We start from the raw sequence: 22,213 nt of genomic DNA, 5'->3' as shown, positions 1-22,213 counted from the left end.
TGAGGTTTATTGTACTAACAAAAAATGTGCAATCCGCATTTAAACAAAATTTGACCAGTGAAAAAGTATGGGCACCTCAACATAAAAGTGACATTAATATTGTGTAGATCCTCCTTTTGCAAAAATCACAGCCTCTAGTCGCTTCCTGTAGCTTTCAATGAGCTCCTGGATCCTGGATGAAGGTATATTTGACCATTCCTGTTTACAAAACAGTTCCAGTTCAGTTAAGTTTGATGGTCGCTGAGCATGGACAGCCCGCTTCAAATCATCCCACAGATTTTCAACGATATTCAGTTCTGGGAACTGGGATGGCCATTCCAGAACATTGTAATTGTTCCTCTGCATGAATGCCTGAGTAGATTTGGAGCTGTGTTTTGGATCATTGTCTTGCTGAAATATCCATCCCGTGCGTAACTTCAACTTCGTCACTGATTCTTGCACATTATTGTCAAGAATCTGCTGATACTGAGTTGAATCCATGCGACCCTCAACTTTAACAAGATTCCCGGTGGCGGCATTGGCCACACAGCCCCAAAGCATGATGGAACCTCCACCAAATTTTACTGTGGGTAGCAAGTGCTTGTCTTGGAATGCCATGTTTTCTTGCCTCCATGCATAACACCTTTTTGTATGACCAAACAACTCAATCTTTGTTTCATTAGTCCACAGGACCTTCATCCAAAATGTAACTTGCTTGTCCAAATGTGCTTTTCTATACCTCAGGCGACTCTGTTTTTGGCGTGCTTGCAGAAACGGCTTATTTCGCATCACTCTCCCATACAGCTTTTCCTTATGCAACGTGTGCTGTATTGTTGACCGATGCACATTGACACCATCTGCAGCAAGATGAAGTTGCAGGTCTTTGGAGGTGGTCTGTGGATTGTCCTTGACTGTTCTCACCATTCTTCTTCTCTGCCTTTCTGATATTTTTCTTGGCCTGCCACTTCTGGGCTTAACAAGAACTGTACCTGTGTTCTTCCATTTCCTTACTATGTTCCTCACAGTGGAAACTGAGAGTTTAAATCTCTGAGACAACTTTTTGTATCCTTCCCCTGAACAGCTATGTTGAATAATCTTTGTTTTCAGATCATTTGAGAGTTGTTTTGAGGAGCCCATGATGCCACTCTTCATAGGAGATTCCAATAGGAGAACAACTTGCAAGTGGCCACCTTAAATACCTTTTCTCATGATAGGATACACCTGCCTATGAAGTTCAAAGCTCAATGAGGTTACAAAACCAATTTAGTGCTTTGGTAAGTCAGTAAAAAGTAGTTAGGAGTGTTCAAATCAAGAAATTGATAAGGGTGCCCATACTTTTGCACCAGTCAAATTTCGATTAAATGCGGATTGTACGTTTTCTGTTAGTACAATAAACCTCATTTCAATCCAGAAATATTACTCAGTCCATCAGTTATTAGATATATGAAACTGAAATAGCTGTTGCAAAAACCCAAATGGTTATAAAGAAAAAAGGTTAACATTAATAGGGGTGCCCAAACTTTTTCATATGACTGTAATAGAAGTTGCTGTTACCAGCTATCATCAGACTGTGCACCATAGAGAAACCAAAGTACAGATTATACTCAGCATCTCAAATAAACAGTTACATCTAGGTACCTTTCAAGTGATGTCTTCTCTGATTCAAATAATTTACAAGTGCTTCTAAATAAATTAGAATATCCTCAAAAAGTTAATTTATTTAAGTTCTTCAATACAAAAAGTGAAACACATATATTATATAGAGTCATTACAAACAGAGTGACCTATTTCAAGTTTTTATTTCTCTTAATGTTGATAATTATGGCTTAGAGCCAATAAAAACACAAGAGTCATTATCTCAGAAAATTAGAATAATTAACACAAAACACCTGCAAAGGCTTCCTAAGCATTTAAAATGGTCCTTTTGTCTGGTTCAGTAGGCTACACAATCATGGGGAAGACTGTTGACTTGACAGGTGTCCAGAAGGAGGTCATTGACACACTCCACAAGAAGGGTAAGCCACAAAAGGTCATTTCCAAAGAAGCTGGCTGTTCAGAGTGCTGTATCCAAGCATATTAATGGAAAGTTGAGTGGAAGGAAAAAGTGTGGTAGAAAAAGGTGCACAAGCAACCGGGATAACTGCAGCTTTGAAAGGATTGTTAAGAAAAAGCCATTCAAAAATTTGGGAGGAGATTCACAAGGAGTGGACTGCTGCTGGAGTCAGCGCTTTAAGAGCCACCAGACACAGACGTATCCAGGACATGGGCTACAAGTGTCGCATTCCTTGTGTCAAGCCACTCATGACCAATAGACAACGCCAGAAGCGTCTTACCTGGGTCAAGGAGAAAAAGAACTGGACTGTTGCTCAGTGGTCCAAGGTGTTTCAAATGAAAGTAAATTTTGCATTTCATTTGGAAATCAGGGTTCCATAGTCTGGAGAAAGAGTGGAGAGGCCACAATCCAAGCTGCTTGAGGTTTAGTGTGAAGTTTCCAAAATAAGTAATGGTTTGCGGAGCCATGTCATCTGCTGGTGTAGGTCCTTTGTGTTTTATCAAGACTAAAGTCAGTGCAGCCGTCTACCAGGACATTTTTGAGCACTTCATGCTTATCTCTGCAGAAAAGCTTTTTGGAGATGGAAATTTCCACATTGGAAATGTTTTTGGAGATGGAATGTCCACACTGCTGATCACCTCCAATGAGACGCTGCATTGATGCAGTAATTCATGCAAAACGAGCCCCGACCAAGTATTGAGTGCATTTTCTGTACATACTTTTTAGTAGAATAACATTTCTGAGTTTAAAATAATTTTTTTCAGTTGGTCTTATATAATAATCTAATTTTCTGAGATAATGACTTTTGGGTTTTCATTGGCTGTAAGCCATAACCATCAACATTAACAGAAATAAACACTTGAAATAGATCACGAATAGATCACTTCTTCAGGACATCCAGACACAAAGCCCTTAAAAATAAGTGTAATAATTTTGCCCCATGAATAAAAATATCTCCCATTTTCTGCCTCTAAATAAATAATTGCCCCTCATTGTGATGTCTGCACAAAATATGACTCCCACCCTGTCTTTCTTATAGTACTTTATCTCCACACTGCCCCCCCTTATAAATTATAGCCACCACAATGTCCTCTCATTAATTATAACTGCCAGTGTTCTTCCTTATAAACAATGGCTGCGCTCTCGCATGCTGTCACCATCTTCACTGTTCCCCCATGCTCCAACCTCTCCATACTGTCCCCTCACAGACACTCCCACATCTCCATACTATCTCCTTATTCTCCCACCTATTCATACTGTCTCCCTCCCCGCACTCCCACATCTCCATACTGTCCCACCATGATTCCACCTTTCTATACTGTTCCTCTCATGCTCCCATCTCTCCTTACTGTTCCCAATAGTGTCCCTCTCCATACTGTCCCCCCACACTGCTACCTCTCCACACTGTCCTCACACAGTGCTTCTGTGGCACCCCTGAGGCTTCAGTCGCCACAGGGTACTGTATCTCACTGAAGGTGCAGTACTCATCCCGGGTAAGGAAGAGATTAATCGCTGGTGTTTCTCACATTCACAAACCACACACAGTTAGGTGCTTTGCCACTTGGATTTGTCCTGGGTAGACAGGGGGTTGGCCATCACGAGGCATGGGACTTTCCCGGTCACTAGGACAACCACCTGGGGGGCGGGCACCACTTGGGGAAAAGTGAGCAGCATCTTTACACTTGAGCAGTCTGACCCCGGGCACCGCTTGGGGTAAGGAGCAAAGTCAGGACTTCGGTCCAGGCATTTTCTTCCTCACACTTCTGGAGTTCTAAAAGACCCGTGGCTTGGAGCAGCCAGCTCAGCCTGGGCCCTCTACAGCTACTGGGGATTCCAGGTTCTGTGGAGAATGCAGGAAACATCCGCAGCCCATTCCACATTCCATCCACGGGATTGGAGGGACCCCAACCAGATAGGACACACAGTGGGAACACTGGCGGTGACCTCCAAATTATCCGGGATCAGCTGGGGCCCATCACGGCAGAGACCAGCACTTCCAGGGCAACAGGACAGTGAGTAAAAATCTTGAACCGCAACCACTCAGTCAGTCCTTCATTGCGGCGCCCCACTCTCCGGCGCCAACGGCCACTACCGCCACCCCCATTATCCTCCCTGGTGCCTAGCTCTACCTGTGAGGAGCTGTACCATCCTGGCTGCGACACCATCTGCCCCAGAGGACAACACCTGCAGTGGCGGACGATTCCTGGCCCGCGTACCACAGGTGGCGCCACGAGACAACTACTACTCTCAACATCCTAAACCTCATCATCCTCATCATCCCTACCATCTCGCATCCTTCTCCCTTTTTGTGGACACCTCGGGGTCACAAAACTTGGCAGGCCCACCCGTGACATCCCCTAACCCTCCCCAGCCCGATGACGAGTATTTCCCCCTGACCCCATGGGGTGCTCCACTTCTTTTCTATACTACGGCCCCTTTCACACTTTTTCCTTCTCTTCACCCTGCTTCACCATACTGTGCCTTAACAACCCCACCATCTGCAATAAAGTCTATACAATCTTCCACTATATAGAGACTTGCGTTCCTCGCTGTCTTCGCTGCCTTCCCAGCGCAATAGAGACGAAAGCAGAGTGATGAGGTCCACAGTGTGGTGATCTCATCACGCCAATGCACATCAAGGTAAGGAGTCTTCAATGGTATGTCCATCTGAAAGATGCAAAGGAATCGGCCTTCTAATGATTATCTGAGCGGGCGGATAGTTTTATTAAACTGACTTAAGATTTCAAAGGCGAAAACATGTCTATTCATTGAATTTCATGTTCCCATGGTTGTCACAAGTCAGAACTGGAACAATCAAGAAGGAAATAAATGGCCATACACAGCAAACTGAGCTGTAAAGCCTGCTTTACACGTTACAATTTATCGTGCGATCGCATTTGCCATCGCACCCGCCCCCATCGTTTGTGCGGCACGGGCAATTTCTTGCCCCTGTCGCACAATGCTGTAACCCCCCGTCACACGTACTTAACCTTCCAAACGACCTCGCTGTGGGCGGCGAACATCCATTTTCTGAAGGGGGGGGATGTTCGGTGTCACAGCGACGTCACACAGCGGCCGGCCAATAGAAGCGGAGGGGCGGAGTTGAGCGGGACGTAAAAATCCCGCCCACCTCCTTCCTTCCGCATTGCCGGCGGCCGCAGGTAAGCTGCAGTTCATCGTTCCCGGGGTGTCACACGGAGCGATGTGTGCTGCCTCGGGAACATTGAACAACAAGACGTTCGATTTTTAGAACATGAGCAACGTGTCAACGATGAACGAGAAGGTGAGTATTTCTGCTCATTCATAGCTGTCACACGCTACGATATCAGTAACGATGCCGGATGTGCGTCGCTTACGACGTGACCCCGCCGACATCTCGTTAGATATATCGTAGCGTGTAATGCCCGCTTTAGTCTGATCTATGGTGATCAGCTATTCTGTATGATAAGAAAACCACTTTAAAGGCCCACGTCTCACTAAGCGACATCACTAGCGACATCACTGCTGAGTCACGGTTTTTGTGACGCAACAGCGATCTTGCTAACGATGTTGCTGTGTGTGACATTCAGCAACGACCTGGCCCTGGCTGTGAGGTCGCCGGTATTTGCTGAATGTCCTGGACCATTTTTTGGTTGTTGTTCTCCCTCTGTGAAGCACACATCGCTGTCTTTGACAGCGAGAGAGCAACTATCTGAATGTGCAGGGAGCAGTGAGCCGGCTTCTGCAGACGCTGGTAATCAAGGTACACATCGGGTAACCAAGCAAAGCGCTTTGCTTGGTTACCCGATATTTATCTTGGATACCAGCGTCCGCAGCTTCTAGAAGCCGACTCCCTGCTCCCTGCACACGTAGCCAAGGTACACATCGGGTAACTAAGCAAAGCGCTTTGCTTAGTAACCCGATGTGTACCATGGTTACGAATTACAGCGTCGTTACACAGGTCACTGGTGGCTGATCTCTGAACGATGTGGAGATCTGCCTGTTTGACAGCTCACCAGCGACCATGTAGCGACGTTCCAGCGATCCCTGCCAGGTCAGATCGCTGGTGGAATCACTGGAGCGTCGCTAAGTGTGACAATACCTTTAGGCTATGTTCACAAGAGTATTAAAAAAAAAGAAAAAAACTACGATTTTCAGACAGACAAAAACTGATGCAATCTATATGCCTTTCATTAAAAAAATTGTTTAAAAGAACAGAGAGTCCTCAGTGGTTGATACCTTTTAATGGCTAACTGAAAAGATGGTAATAATTGCAAGCTTTCGAGACTACTCAGGTCTCTTCATCAGGCATGGTATAACACAAAATCTGAAGAGTCACGTATTTATACACAACAGGACTTAGAATAGTGCAGTAAAAAAAAAAAAAAAGGAAAAAAAAAAAAAGAACAAGTTATATGAAACAGAACTATCTCTATGGCAGGGGGACAAGCTGTTCTAGCCATAAATACTGCTGCAGTTCAGTGTGAAAGTTTTATTGTCCTTTGATAAGGATAAGGTTACATTATAAAACCAAAGAAGAGAACAACCGGGTCCCTCTTGTAGTCACCTACAATCCACATCTGGAGGTGTTTAGAGGAGCTGCACGGAAACTACAACCATTACTGCAAAAAGATGCCCGGTTAAAATCTATTTTTCCAGACCCCCCACTTCTGTGTTTTAGACAGCCCCCAAATCTAAGAAGCATCATTGTCAGAAGCTCCCTGTCCTCTCCAACACCAACAGGAACATTTCCCTGCAACCAGAAAAAATGCAAGACCTGTCCATTAATATTGACAACGGACAAGATAAAGATTCCCAGATCACATCAGGACTACAAGATCCCAGGTACGTTCAGCTGCACCACAACCAATGTGGTGTACTTAATTATATGTACCAAATGTCCAACTGGGGGTCTGTATGTAGGGGAGACAGGACAACAGCTCAGGACAAGGATGAATTCTCACCGCCACACAATTAGAGAAAAAAGGATGGATCTACCTGTGGCCAAACATTTTTGTAACCCAGACCACAGCATCATGGACATGAAATTGCTGGTGTTGAAAGGAAACTTCAAGTCCCAGAGAGACAGGAGACTATGGGAGTACAAACTTATGATGACCTTTGACACATTCAGAGAAGGAATGAATGTGTCTCATGGATTCATGTCTTTTTACATCAGTTAAAAGATGTGCTCCTCTGACCATCCGAGCATGTCACAGCCCTGGACCAGACCCTTATCAAAGGACAATAAAACTTTCACACTGAACTGCAGCAGTATTTATGGCTAGAACAGCTTGTCCCCCTGCCATAGAGATAGTTCTGTTTCATATAACTTGTTCTTTTTTTTTTTTTTCCTTTTTTTTTTTTTTTTTTACTGCACTATTCTAAGTCCTGTTGTGTATAAATACGTGACTCTTCAGATTTTGTGTTATACCATGCCTGATGAAGAGACCTGAGTAGTCTCGAAAGCTTGCAATTATTACCATCTTTTCAGTTAGCCATTAAAAGGTATCAACCACTGAGGACTCTCTGTTCTTTTAAACAATTTTTTTATCTCTACTGGCTAACACGGTACAAAGATATATTTTACTTGCCTTTCATTAGGCATTCAGTTTCATACACCAGCAATTAAAAAAAAATGTCAAGGTCAAATACAGTTTCTTATGTTAAGAATTGCAGTGTACCTGTAAAAAATGCATGACTGATCTGTATGGGATCCAAAAAATGTTTTGCACACCCAAAGATCTGAATTTGCGTCTCAGCCGAAATTCACAAAATATTACTACATGTTACAGTTTTTTATATTTGGACATTTGTTTCATGTGAAAAACTGTCATCAGAATAGCCAAATTAAATTACATTTGCTCCAGTGCATAAATTACACTTAATATTATATAACGAATGTATTGAGTTGTGACCTCCTTCCAGATTGATTTCCACAGACCTGTGTTCAGCCTCCACACAGGCTGACACACCCAGAGCTCCCTGCTCTGCAGTTTGCAAACCAAACTCTCTCCTGTGTTAAACATCAGACTCCATTTTAGAAGTCAGCAGTGACCTCCAACACACCCATGGGCGGGGTATGTGGATGACCAGACCCACACCATCAGAATAACCTGTGGCACTACAGGTACCAGCACGGAGTTTCAGAATCATACCACTTCCGTGTTACATACCAACCATTCACAATCAGGCCCGTCGCCATCTTACATTTCCCCACCTCTGTTCCAAATTGTAGGGTGGAACACTCGATAACCTACAGGGGCCCCGAGACAGGGCAGTAGTGCAACCTTGCCCTACCAGTCGAGTAGGCCCTCTTTGACAAGTTCGAGCATCAGGTCTTGACATACCACCTGTCACTGTCACCAAACCCTTCCCAGTGAACCTTCTTCTCAGACACATCTTCCGGTCAGACCTATCTCCCCATGACCGTCTCAAACGGTAGTGAGACACTGCTTTCGCTGAAACTTCCATGCGGCCTGATCCTGCACTATCCAGTCCACTAGAGGGGCTATGGTCTGGGTACCTCACCACCGAGCTGACAGGAGATCTCCCTAGAACTAGACCCTGTGCACTCTCTGTTTGCTGATCTACGATGGCCTCTTCTCTCATGACGTCTCAGCCTTTCCATCTGCGCCTTTTCCTATCACCACTTTTGGCTATGGACCAGTCACTCCCTCCACCTCCCTCCACCTTTTCTTTTAGATTGTGTCTTAGAGGGCTTGGACCCTACAGGGTCTGTGCCATAACCCGATGTATAAGTAGGTCTTCTATGACCTAGGTTCCTTTCCCTACAGGACCTACTTCCTTTGCCAGTCAAGGCAACACGTTCATCATGTGGACCACACTTCTTCTCTGGGCCCTGGCCTGAAAGCGATCGCGACTTCACACTAAGTTGATCAAGCTTCTCTGCAATTTTCTGTCTTCAAAGACTCATTTGCTTCAGGTCTTCTAGATATCCCAGGCGATATTTTACGAGAACTTGCATATTGTCAACACAGTCCTTTGTTCCCACAATGATAAATGGAACCATATCAACCTCACAGGGTATCTTGGCTTCATTATACACATTAACTCTCACCCTTGTAGCTCCAGATTTATCAACCATTTCCTGCATGGCTCTTCCATTTCTTCCAATCACCTTGCTGACAAGTTTTCTGGATACCTGTATGACGTGTTCCACGAACTCCAATAAATTCCGAGCTGTTTTCACTGTCTCTGCAGTCTCTCCGTAAAATTGAAATGTTCCACTGTCTTCCTTCACTTCAACAGCGGTAACGCCTGGAATCTTTCTTGCTCGCTGAATGTTACTTCTCAGTGCTCGTATTCAAAGCCCAATTAACTGTTTCTTCACAGTCACCACTTCTTGAAATGCTGTCAGCTGCTTCATACGCTCCCAGCGTCTGGTGGCTTCTTCCTTCCTGTACCGTGATCAACAATTTTGCACGAAGACACTGTAGGTACATGTCACTCAGGATAGCCACCCGCCTCTTCATAGCTTCACTCACTGAGCACACCACCAACCGACTAGTCTCTGGGGCAAAGTACACTTTACAGGCTCCTATGGCGTTCTTGAATTTTTCATGCACCGTCTCACTGGCACAGGCTTCTCTTAAGTCTGCTGGCACATCTACCATGCACTTACAGACTGAACGGGTTCCTTTTTCCTCAAGGCCATTAGGCTGTTCCTTTGGTCTCTAGCATCCCTTTTTTTCTCTTACCAAAGGCTCCCCCTCTTGAGTTACATACTCCTCAGGTTCAGCCCCAAGCCTCAGAACCTTTGGGATTCTCTTTGCTTTTGATCTCCAATGTTTCCTTCTTAGTGGAGTCAATCTCTATATCTTCCATCTTGGTCTTACCAGCTGGGTCAGTCAAGCTCTCAGCTTTGGATGAGACCTCTGGTCCAGACTTTACCTCTTCAGAGGCTCTTTCCACTTCAGCACCAGCTGTTTCTTGGGGCCTCATTGTATTACTTTCAACTTCCTCTTGAGGATCTGCAGTGTCCCCCTCAATCTTCTCCTTTTTTCCTTCCAGGGTGTCACACCCTTCAACGTGGTACTCTGTTCCTCTTAGAACTTTGACAGTGTTTTCAGCCTTCATCATCCCAACACTGGATAGACCACCAGTCGGCTCACCATGATCTTCATGGTTTTTCTCTCCATTACCACTCTCTAGATTGTCCTCTCCTTCAGTGCTTTCCAGGATTTCATATCCTGTAGGACTCATACTTGACAATCGGCTTCACACCCGGAAATCATAGGGGACACCACCAGTGCTTCCTTGGTTGATTCCTTTTCTGCAATTTCCACCCGCTGATTTCTGTCGTTTCAATGTGTCAGCTCAGATTCCTCTTTCTCTTGCAGGACCTCGCTGTCTGACTCTACACTAGCGGTTATCACTAGCAACGATCCTTGCTCAACAAGGAACTCAACCTTCTCTGCCCTCTCAGACGGTATACTTTGCGTTACCTCTCGGCGCTTATTACGTCTTCGGCATCAGGAGGAGGATTTGCCCTTCTCACTTATCTGTCCCTTACTGTACTCATCACGTACGTCACTTTTCTTCAGTCAGTGTTTTTACTGGAGTCATCATCACTCCCCCTAGCGTCCTGAAATAACACGTCCCTTAACCAGGTGTCGGCCTCCCTTTCTGGAGCTACCCCGTTTTTAATGGTCACACTATCGGTTATTCCCTTGATCGTTATGTCACTAAGTTGGGTCAGTCCATCATTTTCTTTGGTCACCCTTAACTTAGGACAGTTCATTTTAGGAGGTGCTAACTCCTCCTTACCACACTTAACTGCACAACAAGGACCCCTTTTAGCCTCCTGCTGTGGTGGGGCTTCATTTGGGCAGTTCCAGCTCTTACACAAGCAACCGGACACTTCCCCCTTCTTCCACAAGACCACAAATAATTTAGAGTCCCAACCTATAATAATTGGGTGCAGTAAATCTGAGACCACACTAACATCATGAGAACTACTGTCCCTAGCTGTCTTAATGACCACGCTGGATACCGAGTACTCTTTCTCATTATTGTGGGTGCAACCGATGTGGATCTTCCTTCCAGGAATCCGGTGGACAGCAGATGTGGCCCTCAACAGCGTCACCAAGCTCCTGGAGTCTACGAGTCCAGTTACAGATTCCCCATCCACTTCCATGGAACACAGACGTGGCATCTCGTCGGATAGGTGGTCTATACTGCAAACCAGACACTTGTGGCATGAACATCGTTGTCCCTTGTGACAGTCCTTCTGCGCCACTACGCCTTTGGATTTGGGATGCTCTGCACCATTTTCAGTTACCACCGCTTTCTGGGACTCCTCCCCCTTTTGGACATCCACCCCTTTATGGGACTCCACCCCCTTTTGGGCTACCACCCCTTTATGGAATTCCACCACCTTATGGGTAACCACCCCTTTATGGTACTCCTCCCTTTTGGGTGTTCTGAGGCTCCAACCCTTCTGCTCTTTCTGTGGCTTCCTTACAGTGTCTTTAGTCCCCAGTTCATACTGTTCCCTGTTATCTCCCTGGGCAACCTGTGTCCATTCTAGCCCCAGAAGGGAACTCACAAACTAGTCCACTGCTGCCACATCTCTGCAGACTGACCACTCCTGCTATCCATGCACAAGGAACTGGTACAGCTCATCCATAATGTCCAGGCATGCTGCTCCACTCATGGCCGCTCTGCTTTCCCATTACTTCGTGGACCCGCCGATCCACTGCAAACCGCTTCAACAAATATTCGTGGACCCGCCGATCCACAGCAAGCAGTCCGTATCCACAGAAATACATCCTAGGCCATTGCCCTTAGCAACCAGGCTGCGTTACCCCTAGCAACCAGGCCGCATGTCCGCATTCTCCACCATAATGTAAGGATTTGTTCAGGTAGGCATAGGCAGGGTCACAGGAAGACACAGTATCTTTATAAAAATTCCAGCCGTTTATTAAAATACTTGTCATAAACGGAAAACATAAACATAACAAGCCTCTCCTGGCTTCAAAGGAATACAGGTAATGCCACCTACCGTGGGCTTTTAGTCCATTAGCGTCCATAGGAAGGTAAGGCCGCCTACTCACACTTGCCCCTGCCAGTGTATTTTCCTCCAGGAGAGGTTCGTCCCTGTGGCCACCTCACTGACCAGCATGGCTGCAGTCTCCTTACAGACTGATTTCCACAGACCTTTGTTCAGCCTCCACACAGACTGACACACCCAGAGCTCCCTGCTCTGCAGCCTGCAAACGAAACTCTCTCTCTCCTGTGTCAAACATCAGACTCCATTTTAGAAGTCAGCAGTGACCTCCAACACACCCATGGACGGGGTATGTAATTGACCAGACCCACCTATCTTTCTGGTCATCCATGATCCTGGGCCCTATGAACACCATGATAGGCTGCTTTCACACTTGCGTTGTTTTGCATCAGTCACAATCCGTTGCCTTGAGGAATTACGGTATCCTGCAAAATATTTTGCAGGAATCCGTTTTTTCCCCATAGACTTCTATTAGCGACAGATTGTGACTGATGGCTCTGCGTTGCATCCGCCACATGACTGATCAGTCGTTTTGTTTACTGACTAACCGTCAGGCGGGAGCAACGCTGAATGTAACGTTTTTTGGAGCGGCAAAAAAACGCACTCTACAGGATTCCGTCGCTATCCATCAATAGCTATAATGGCTGTCTATGGTGCTGGATTCCGTCGTAATCCATCACATGATGGAATCCAGTGCTGGATTCCGTCATGCTCTACTGAGCATGCCCAGCATGTTTGGCACACCCATTGGGCTGTCCTAAACACAAACGGATCACGACGGATCCGTGAAAAACAGATGCACAACGGATGTAACTGACGCGACGGATCAGTTTTTTCACAGGATTCATGTGAATGGAATCCTGTGAAATAACACATCAGTTGTGTCAGTTGACATCTAAAAAATTATGGACACGTCGTTGCATCGCAACGACGGACCTGACGGGTTTAAAACAACGCAAGTGTGAAAGCAGCCATAATAACCTGTGACACTACAGGTACCAGCACGGAGTTTCAGAATCATACCACTTCCATGGTACATACCGACCATTCACAATCAGGCCGGTCGCCATCTTACAATACATATAAAATGTCTCCCAGCTTGGGTCCTCCTATCCTGATATACATGTTCCCCAGCCTGAGCCTCAGCCTGGTATATATATATATATATATATATATGTTCCTCAGGCTGGGCCCTATCCTGGTATATATATATATATATATATATATGGCCCCCAGGCCGGGCCTATCCTGGTGTGTATATATATATACAGTGTGTGTATGTATATATACCGTATTTTTCGGTTTATAAGACGCACCTGATTATAAGACGCACCCCCAAATTTGGTGAAGGAATAGAGAATTTTTTAATAAATGGGGTCCGTCTTATAATGCCAGTGTCCGTCTAACAAATAATATAGGGTATATGTCCCTCATAGCCCCCTCATCCTAAAATTAGCCACCTTAATCTGGATATGGCCACCTTATATTGAACACGTCCCCCAGTAAGGCCCACAGGCCCACTGTGGCAGGCCCACAGGCCCACTGTGGCAGGCCCACAGGCCCAGAGGCCCACTGTGGCAGGCCCACAGGCCCACTGTGGCCAGGCCCATAGGCCCACTGTTTGCAGGCCCACAGGCCCACTGTTTGCAGGCCCACAGGCCCACTGTTTGCAGGCCCACAGGCCCACTGTTTGCAGGCCCACAGGCCCACTGTTTACAGGCCCAGAGGCCCACTGTTTGCAGGCCCACAGGCACACTGTTTGCAGGCACACAGGCCCACTGTTTGCAGGCACACAGGCCCACTGTTTGCAGGCACACAGGCCCACTATTTGCAGGCACACAGGCCCACTGTTTGCAGGCACACAGGCCCACTGTTAGATATCGCCCCCATGTTGCTGCTTTTAGTAAAATAAACTCCTTACCTTCTGCAGCAGTGTCCTGTCTGGTGTCACCCTCCTCGGGGTTGAGCTCCTCCAGTGTCTCCTGCACTTCCTACTTCCTGATTCTAGTGCCAGTCATGTGATCGGGACAGCAGAGAGAGATATCTCTGCGTGCAAGATCACAGCAGCAGGAGGGAGACCGGGCAGACACGCTGGAGGAGGTGAATAAAGAGTTTATTATTTTACTATGGGCAGCAGCATGGGGGCCATAGCTAACACAGGGGGAGGGGGCATGTGCGATCAAAAGTAAGCACAGGCAGATAATATGCGCAGCTCCCCCAGCCCATCGTTGCGGTGCAGTTTCAGCACCATGGTGGTGGACAGCGGCTGTGCATATTATATGAGCGGGTGCAGGAGATCAAAGGCTGCCTTTGATCTCCTGCACCCGCTCATATAATATGCACAGCCGCTGTCCACAGCTTCACAAGCCTCTACCAACCCCCCCAGCCCCCCCAGCACAGCTCCAGAGCGGCCTCCACCTCCCCTGGACCCTGCATATAATCTGTATATTCGGTTTATAAGACGCACCCCCTACTTTCCCCCAAAATTTGGGGGAACAAAAGTGCGTCTTATAAAGCAAAAAATACGGTGTGTGTATATAAATATATATATATATATATATATACCAGGATAGGCCCAGCCTGGGGGACAAATACATACCAGCATAGGGGCCAGGCTGGGATGTATATGTATGTATATATATATATATATATATGTGTGTGTGTGTATATATATATACATATATATATAGATATATACATACTGTATATATATATATATATGTCCCCCTGTGCCTGGCCCCTATGCTGGTGTCTATATATGTTCCCCAACCTGAGCCCTATCTTGGTACATATATGTGGTCCCCCAGCCTGGCTCCTAGATATATATAATGTCCCCCATACTGCATTTAAAAAAAGCCCATCATGCTCTCCTCACCTGTGATCTGCCCGAGCACTGGCAGATCACAGCGCTGTTATGGTGTGCACAATACATCAAAGTCCTGGTGCTTAGCGATGACGTTACCATGCTGGGACTCTGATGTCCTGCATGCGCTCATCGCTGTCATCAGCGGCAGTGCAGGAAAATCATGTCCCCCGGCACTACTGCAGATATTAGCTATATCGGTGCACTGCAAGCGCCGATATAGTTACCAGTATCACAGCTCTGAGCACGGCCCCCCTCCCCTGGTAACTGTGATACTGATTGAAAGTAAATAAACAGCACAGTTCCTCTCTCACTAAGAGGACCCAGCTGCTTCACTGAAGGGCGGGCGCCGGGCCCTGAAACCTGTGGAGCCCGATTGCAGTCGCGACCGCTGCGACCGCAGTCGTTACGCCCCTGGATAGAATATGACATTTTGGTCAACATGTTTCAAAGTCATCAAGACGTCTTCATCAGGACAATGATCAGAGGAGATTAACCCTTTATTCCTTTCCATTGTTTGATCTTTTGTATGCAGAGAAAAATCACCCATGCACGGCATTCCGAGCCGTCACATGTCTGTAGCATGTCAATTTTTCCTTGCGGAGATGCGAGTCTTCTCAGGGGGGAGAACACAGCAGAAGTCAGCAGCGACCAGAACCCTGATCGTGGGCACTATGTGATAACATTGCATCTAGAACACAGTGTCTTCCAGGAACGTACCCTTACATACGGACGGAACTTAGACTAAAAATACGGTCACAGCACAAAAACATAGTGAAGAATGTGCGTACAATTGCCTTGTTTTTCGATTTGCAGACAAACTAAATATATTTTTCATAAGTAGTCACAAAAAAATCCAAATCAATAGACGGACGAAAATAACTCTTATATTGAGTAACAATGGCTGTAGATTATTATTTGGATCAATATTTCTTCTAATCTTGCCAGACATTAATTTATGTATTATTTTTTGTTTTACAGCCTATTTTCACTATGAGTGCTCAACAGAACCAGCTACACGATATGAATTCATCATTCTACTTGACATTTACAAAAAGTATTAATAAGGACACAGTAAGTAAAACATTGCTCTCAATTCATTGACTGAGCACAATAATGACTTAGTGAAAAGATATACATGCAGTTAAAGCTGTGATTCCCTAAAGACCGCTTTACACGCAACGACATTGCTAACGAGATGTCGTTGCGGTCACGGAATTCGCGACGCACATCCGACCTTGTTAGCGACATCGTTGCGCGTGAAACGCACGAACGACCAGTAACGATCAGAAATACTAACCTAATCGTTGATTGTTGACGCGTCGTTCCTTTCCCGATTATCGTTGCTGTTGCAGGACGCATGTTGTTCGTCGTTTCTGTGGCAGCACACATCGCAAAGTGTCTTGTGGATAAAGTGCATATAATTCATAAGATATTTCACTCATATCTCATCCCTTAGGGATACAAAAGGTAGAATATTTAAATCTGGTTTAATGTTATAGAACAATGTCAAAAACACAATTCATATCACTTATGCAGTGACATGAAGTAATATCCACCATAGGTAATGGTACATTTATGCTCGTTCTCGTTTGTGTACAATCCCTTCTTATTGGATCCATTAATTGCACCTGTATATTTCCATCTTGGTTGTCAGTGTTTATGCATTGTTTTGTATTGCCAATATTTTTTCTATCTAATATATTTTTTATTCATGTTTTGAAATCTGAATTATTAAAAATATTTAATTCTATTACTTCAAAGTGTGACACATTTTTAGGGATATGATAGAGTTAAACATACTTTACAGTTCCAATGTTTAGGGTCACTTAGATATTTCCTTTTTTTTTAAAGAAAAGCACATTTTTTTTCAATGAAGCTAACATTAAATTAAACAAAAATACACTCTATACATTGTTAATGTGGTAAATGATTATTCTAGCTTCAAACGTCTGGTTTTTAATGCAATATCTACATTGGTGTATAGAGGCCAACAACCACAACTCCAGTGTTCTTATGGTTCATTGTGTTTGCTAACTGTGTTAGAAAGCTAATGGATGTTTAGAAATCCCTTGAAAACCCTTGTGCAAGTATGTTATCACAGCTGAAAACAGTTTTGCTGATTAGAGAAGCTATAAAACTGACCTTCCTTTGAGCTAGTTGAGAATGTGAAGCATTACATTTGTTGGTTCTATTAACCTCTCAAAATGGCCAGAAAAAGAGAACTTTCATGTGAACCTCGAGAGTCTATTCTTGTTCTTAGCCATGAAGGATATTCTTTGCGAGAAATTGCCAAGAAACTGAAGATATCCTACAACGGTGTGTACTACTCCCTTCAGAGGAGAGCACAAACAGGCTCTAACCAGAATAGAAAGAGAAGTGTGAGGCCCCGCTGCACAACTGAGCAACAAGACAAGTACATTAGAGTCTCTAGTTTGAGAAATCGACGCTTCACAGGTCCTCAACTGGCAGCTTCATTAAATAGTACCCGCAAAACACCAGTGTCAAAGTCTACAGTGAAGAGGCGACTCAAGCTTGCTGGCCTTCAGGGCAGAGTGGCAAAGAAAAAGCCATATCTGAGACTGGCTAATAAAAGGAAAAGATTAATATTGGCAAAAGAACACAGACATTGGACAGAAGAAGATTGGAAAAAAATGTTATTGATAGACGAATCGAAGTTTGAGGTGTTTGGATCACACAAAAGAACATTTGTGAGACGCAGAACTACTGAAAAGATGCTGGAAGAGTGCCTGACGCCATATGTCAAGCATGGTGGAGGTAATGTGATGGTCTGGGGTTGCTTTGGTGCTGGTAAAGTAGGAGATTTGTACAAGGTAAAAGGGATTTTGAATATGGAAGGCTATCACTCCATTTGGCAGTGCCATGCCATACCCTATGGACAACGCTTGATTGGAGCCAATTTCATCCTACAACAGGACAATGACTTAAAGCACACCTCAAAATTATGCATGAACTATTTAGGGAAGAAGTAGGCAGCTGGTATTTTATCTGTAATGGAGTGGCCAGCCCAGTCACCAGATCTCAACCCTATTGAGCTGTTGTGGGAGCAGCTTGACCGTATGGTACGCAAAAAGAGCCCATCAAGCCAATCCAACTTGTGGGAGGGGCTTCTGGAAGCATGGGATGAAATATCTCCAGATTACCTCAGCAAATTAACAGCTAGAATGCCAAAGGTCTGCAAAGCTGGAATTGCTGCAAAGGAACTTTCTGTGACGAAAGCAAAGTCTGAAGGAGAAAATTATTATTTCAAGTAAAAATCATTATTTCTAACCTCGTCAATGTCTAGACTATATTTGATAAATAAAAATATGATTTTTCATGGAAAAGACAAAATTGGGTGACCCCAAACTTTTGAATGGTAGTGTATATGGCTGAAATTATGCAGCCAGCGTCTGATACATGCTGACTGTGAATGAGGCCACATGTATCAGCTGTCATATTTCCTTTAAAAGGAATCTGTCACCAGGTTTTTGCTCTCCCATCTTAGAGCAGCATAACGTAGAGACAGAGACCCAGATTCCAGTGATGTGTCACTTATTGAGCTCATTGCTGTCATTGATAAAATCAATGTTTTCTCTGATGCAGATCTAGCATTTATACAGAGCTCACAAATATAGTGGACTACCTGGCAGCATGCCAAGTAGTTCTCTAATGATATTTTCTGCTGATCTACAGTGATTTTATCAAAACCACACTAAGCAGCCCTGTAAGTGTCACACCACTGGAATCATGATCTCTGCCACTATGTTATGCTGCTCTCAGATTAGGTGGCAAAAACCTGGTGACAGATTCCCTTTAAAGCTCATTTATGTCTATATGAAATCTTAAAGTTTTGTGTGGTTAAACAGAAAAAACTGCAGTATATTTCAGCTTATCAATTAGGTTTTTACTGTAACTTGTACTAAAATATAATCTCTTACAGGCGGCACTCCAGTTTCTGGAAAATTATGGAATAGAAGATATTACCATTGCAGAATTAGAGGGGAATTCAAATTCTTTATGGACCATCAGCCCTCCAAGTAGAATCTCAATGATTAGAAGTCTTGAAAATGTGGAGCATCCGTTTTCACTTGTTGTCTCTTGGACAATTCAAAGGTAAGTAAAACAATACGTGTTCACCAATTTATGTAAATTTGTGTAGAATTGTCTGTTTAGTCCAGAGCTGTAACATAAGATGTAATGTACAAATGTAGCTCTTACTCACTGTAGCAGCTTTGTGCAGTGGTTACTAGGGATGGGCGAACATATTCGGCACTGCTCGGTACTCGATCGAACATCAGGGTGCTCAACATGCTCGATACTCCGGTTCCATGCTCGAGGCTCCCCCCCCCTATGATTTGCTGCTGTTGGTAGGCCAATAAACATTCAGGAATTGGTTGCCAATCACAGTAATACTGTACCATGTTAGCTACTAGCATTACTATGATTGGGAGGCATCACAACTCACAGTGCATGTCAACCAAATGAGAATCATGAGGTCATTATTAGGTTATTATTATTATTATTATTATTTATTTTTAGAGCACCATTAATTCCATGGTGCTGAAAATGAGAAGGGGTTACATAGAGAATACATATACAAGTTACATATACAGTAGACAGACTAGTACAGAGGGAAGAGGGCCCTGCCCTTGAAGGCTTACATTCTATAGGATTTTAGGGAGGAGACAGTAGGGGTGGTGTAAGTTAGGCGACAGCTCCGCACAGTGGTCAGGCGGCAGCTCTGCACAGTGGTCAAGCGGCAGCTCCGCACGGTGGTCAGGCGGCAGCTCTGCACGGTGGTCAGGCGGCAGCCTCGCACGGTGAAGCAGTGAGGTCATTGTCAACTATCTCTGCAGTCCTCCACCAGTTGGGCCTTTATGGCAGAGTGTCACAACGGAAGCCTCTCCTCAGTGCAAAACATATGAAAGCCCACATAGAGTTTGCAAAAAAACACATGAAGAACTCCCAGACTATGAGAAATAAGATTCTCTGGTCTGATAAGACAAAGGTAGAACTTTTTGGTGATAATTGTAAGCGGTATGTGTGGCGAAAACCAGGCACTGTTCATCACCTGCCCAATAGAATCCCAACAGTGAAACATGGTGGTGGTAGTATCATGCTATGGGGGTGTTCTTCAGCTGCAGGGACAGGACGACTGGTTGCAATTGAAGGAAAGATGAATGCGGCCAAGAAAAACTCTTCCAGAGTGCTCTGGACCTCAATTGTCGTCGAAGGTTCACCTTCCAACTAGACAATGACCCTAAGCACATAGTTAAAATAACAAAGGAGAGGCTTCAGAACAACTCTGTGAGCACTCTTGACTGGCTCAGCCAGAGCCCTGACCTAAACCCAATTGAGCATCTCTGGAGAGACCTGAAAATGGCTGTCTACCAACGTTCACATCCAACCTGACAGAACTAGAGAGGATCTGCAAGGGAGAATGGCAGAGGATCCCCAAATGCAGGTTTAAAAAAACTTTAGTTTAGAATGTCGGGCATGTATGAGGGCTTTCAGATCCCAGGGTTTGGCGTATTCTCTTTCCCATGTATAAGCGGCATATCTATCCATATAATAAATCCAATCCACAATATACCTGGAAAGGCATGCCAGGTTGTAACCTCTGAAATTCGGTAGATTGAGGCTTCCCACTGTTTTTCGCGCCATTAACTTCTGCTTACTTACCTAGGTAGTTTCCTTCTCCAGAGGAAGCCAGAGAAAGAGGAGTTTAAAGGGCGCTTTACACGCTGCAATATCGTGACCGATATCGCCAGCATGCGTACCCGCCCCCATCGGTTGTGCGACACGGGCAAATCGCTGCCCGTGTCGCACAACATCGCCCGGACCCGTCACACTACTTACCTGCCCTGCAACCTAGCTGTGACCGGCGAACCACCTCCTTTCTAAGGGGGCAGTTCGTTCAGCGTCACAGCGACGTCACAGCAGCGTCACTGTACCGCCGCCCAATAGTAGCGGAGGGGCGGAGATGAGCGGGACGAACATCCCGCCCACCTCCTTCCTTCCGCATTGTGGCCGGGAGGCAGGTAAGGAGAGCTTCCTCGTTCCTGCGGTGTCACACGGAGCGATGTGTGCTGCCGGAGGAACGAGGAACAACTTTGTTACTGCTGCAGTAACGATATTTGAGAATGGACCCCTATGTCACCGATGAGCGATTTTGCACGTTTTTACGATGATGCAAAATTGCTCATAGGTGTCACATGCAACGGCATCGCTAAAGCGACCGGATGTGCGTCACCAATTCAGTGACCCCAACGAGATCGCTTGAGCAATGTCATAGCGTGTAAAGCCCGCTTTAGAGTATGATATTCTTATGTCACGACATATATTCACTATTATAGGTGGAATATTTAAGTTATATAAGGAAGCGGGGATGTTCATATTCTTAAGCCCAAATATGTTATGTGTGATTTGGCTATATTGTACTCAGTCCCCAATTAGCTGCAATTTGAGGTCCTCTTGGGTCCGGGTTTCCTAGGAACAGCAACTCGCATTTGGAGGCATTAATCTTAAACCCTGAGTTAACTCCAAATGACGTCAGAATGTCCAAGATATTTGACACTTGGCTACCCGTGTTCGACAAGAACAGGAGGATGTAATCTGCAAACATTGTGGCTTGAATCGTCCTTTTTCGTATCTGAATTCCTCTAAACGTGCTCGGATTGTCCAGCAGTCTTGTCAACGGTTCTAAGGCGAGATTAATCAATAACGGGGACAGTGGGCACTCCTGTCTAGTTCCCTTACACAAAGGGAAACCTGGGATATAGATTTGAGCTCTCGGTTCGTTATAAATCGAATGAACATAAGTATAGAAGGATCCCTGGAATAACATGTTGTGCAGCACTTTGTACAGCCACCTTTATCTCACATTATCGTATCCCTTTTCAGCATCGATGGCTAGTAGTGCAGGGCATTATTGATGTATAGATCTTAAATTCTCTCTGTCAAAGGCTAATAATACTTTACGGATATTAGATGTGGCCGATTGTCCCTTACTAAAACCAGCTTGTGAATGCAAAATTAACTCCGGCATAATATTCGCTAGCCTGTCTGCCATTATTTTCGATAGGAGCGTAATATCTAGATTTATCACAAATATAGGCCTATAAGAACTTGGGTTCACTGGATCTTTTCCGGGTTTTGGAATGAGTGTGATGTACTCTAAGCTGCTTGATTTCAGTTCCTCTTTCCCCCTAATATTTTATTGTATAAATCTGTTAGTGTTGGAGATATTTTTTCTATCATAGACTTGACAAATTACTGAAAAAGACAAAGGGGTAATATGGGG

The 22,213-nt window shown here is 44.9% G+C and overlaps 1 protein-coding gene across 13 annotated transcripts in view; it reads left to right on the top strand.

Moving 5' to 3' along the window:
* Positions 1–22,213, top strand: part of PIEZO2 (piezo type mechanosensitive ion channel component 2) — a 630,266-nt gene that overhangs the window by 573,760 nt on the left and 34,293 nt on the right. For all 13 annotated transcript variants that reach the window (XM_075314549.1, XM_075314558.1, XM_075314555.1 and 10 more), the window contains 2 exons: positions 15,889–15,981; positions 18,851–19,023. In XM_075314549.1, coding sequence (XP_075170664.1) covers positions 15,889–15,981; positions 18,851–19,023 — 266 coding nt within the window. The remainder of the gene's footprint in view (positions 1–15,888; positions 15,982–18,850; positions 19,024–22,213) is intronic.

Source organism: Anomaloglossus baeobatrachus, chromosome 6 (genome assembly GCF_048569485.1).
Source record: "Anomaloglossus baeobatrachus isolate aAnoBae1 chromosome 6, aAnoBae1.hap1, whole genome shotgun sequence".
NCBI classification, from domain to species: Eukaryota; Metazoa; Chordata; class Amphibia; order Anura; family Aromobatidae; genus Anomaloglossus; species Anomaloglossus baeobatrachus.
The sequence above is the reverse complement of the archived record's forward strand: the minus strand, read 5'-3'. Positions and strand labels throughout refer to the sequence as shown.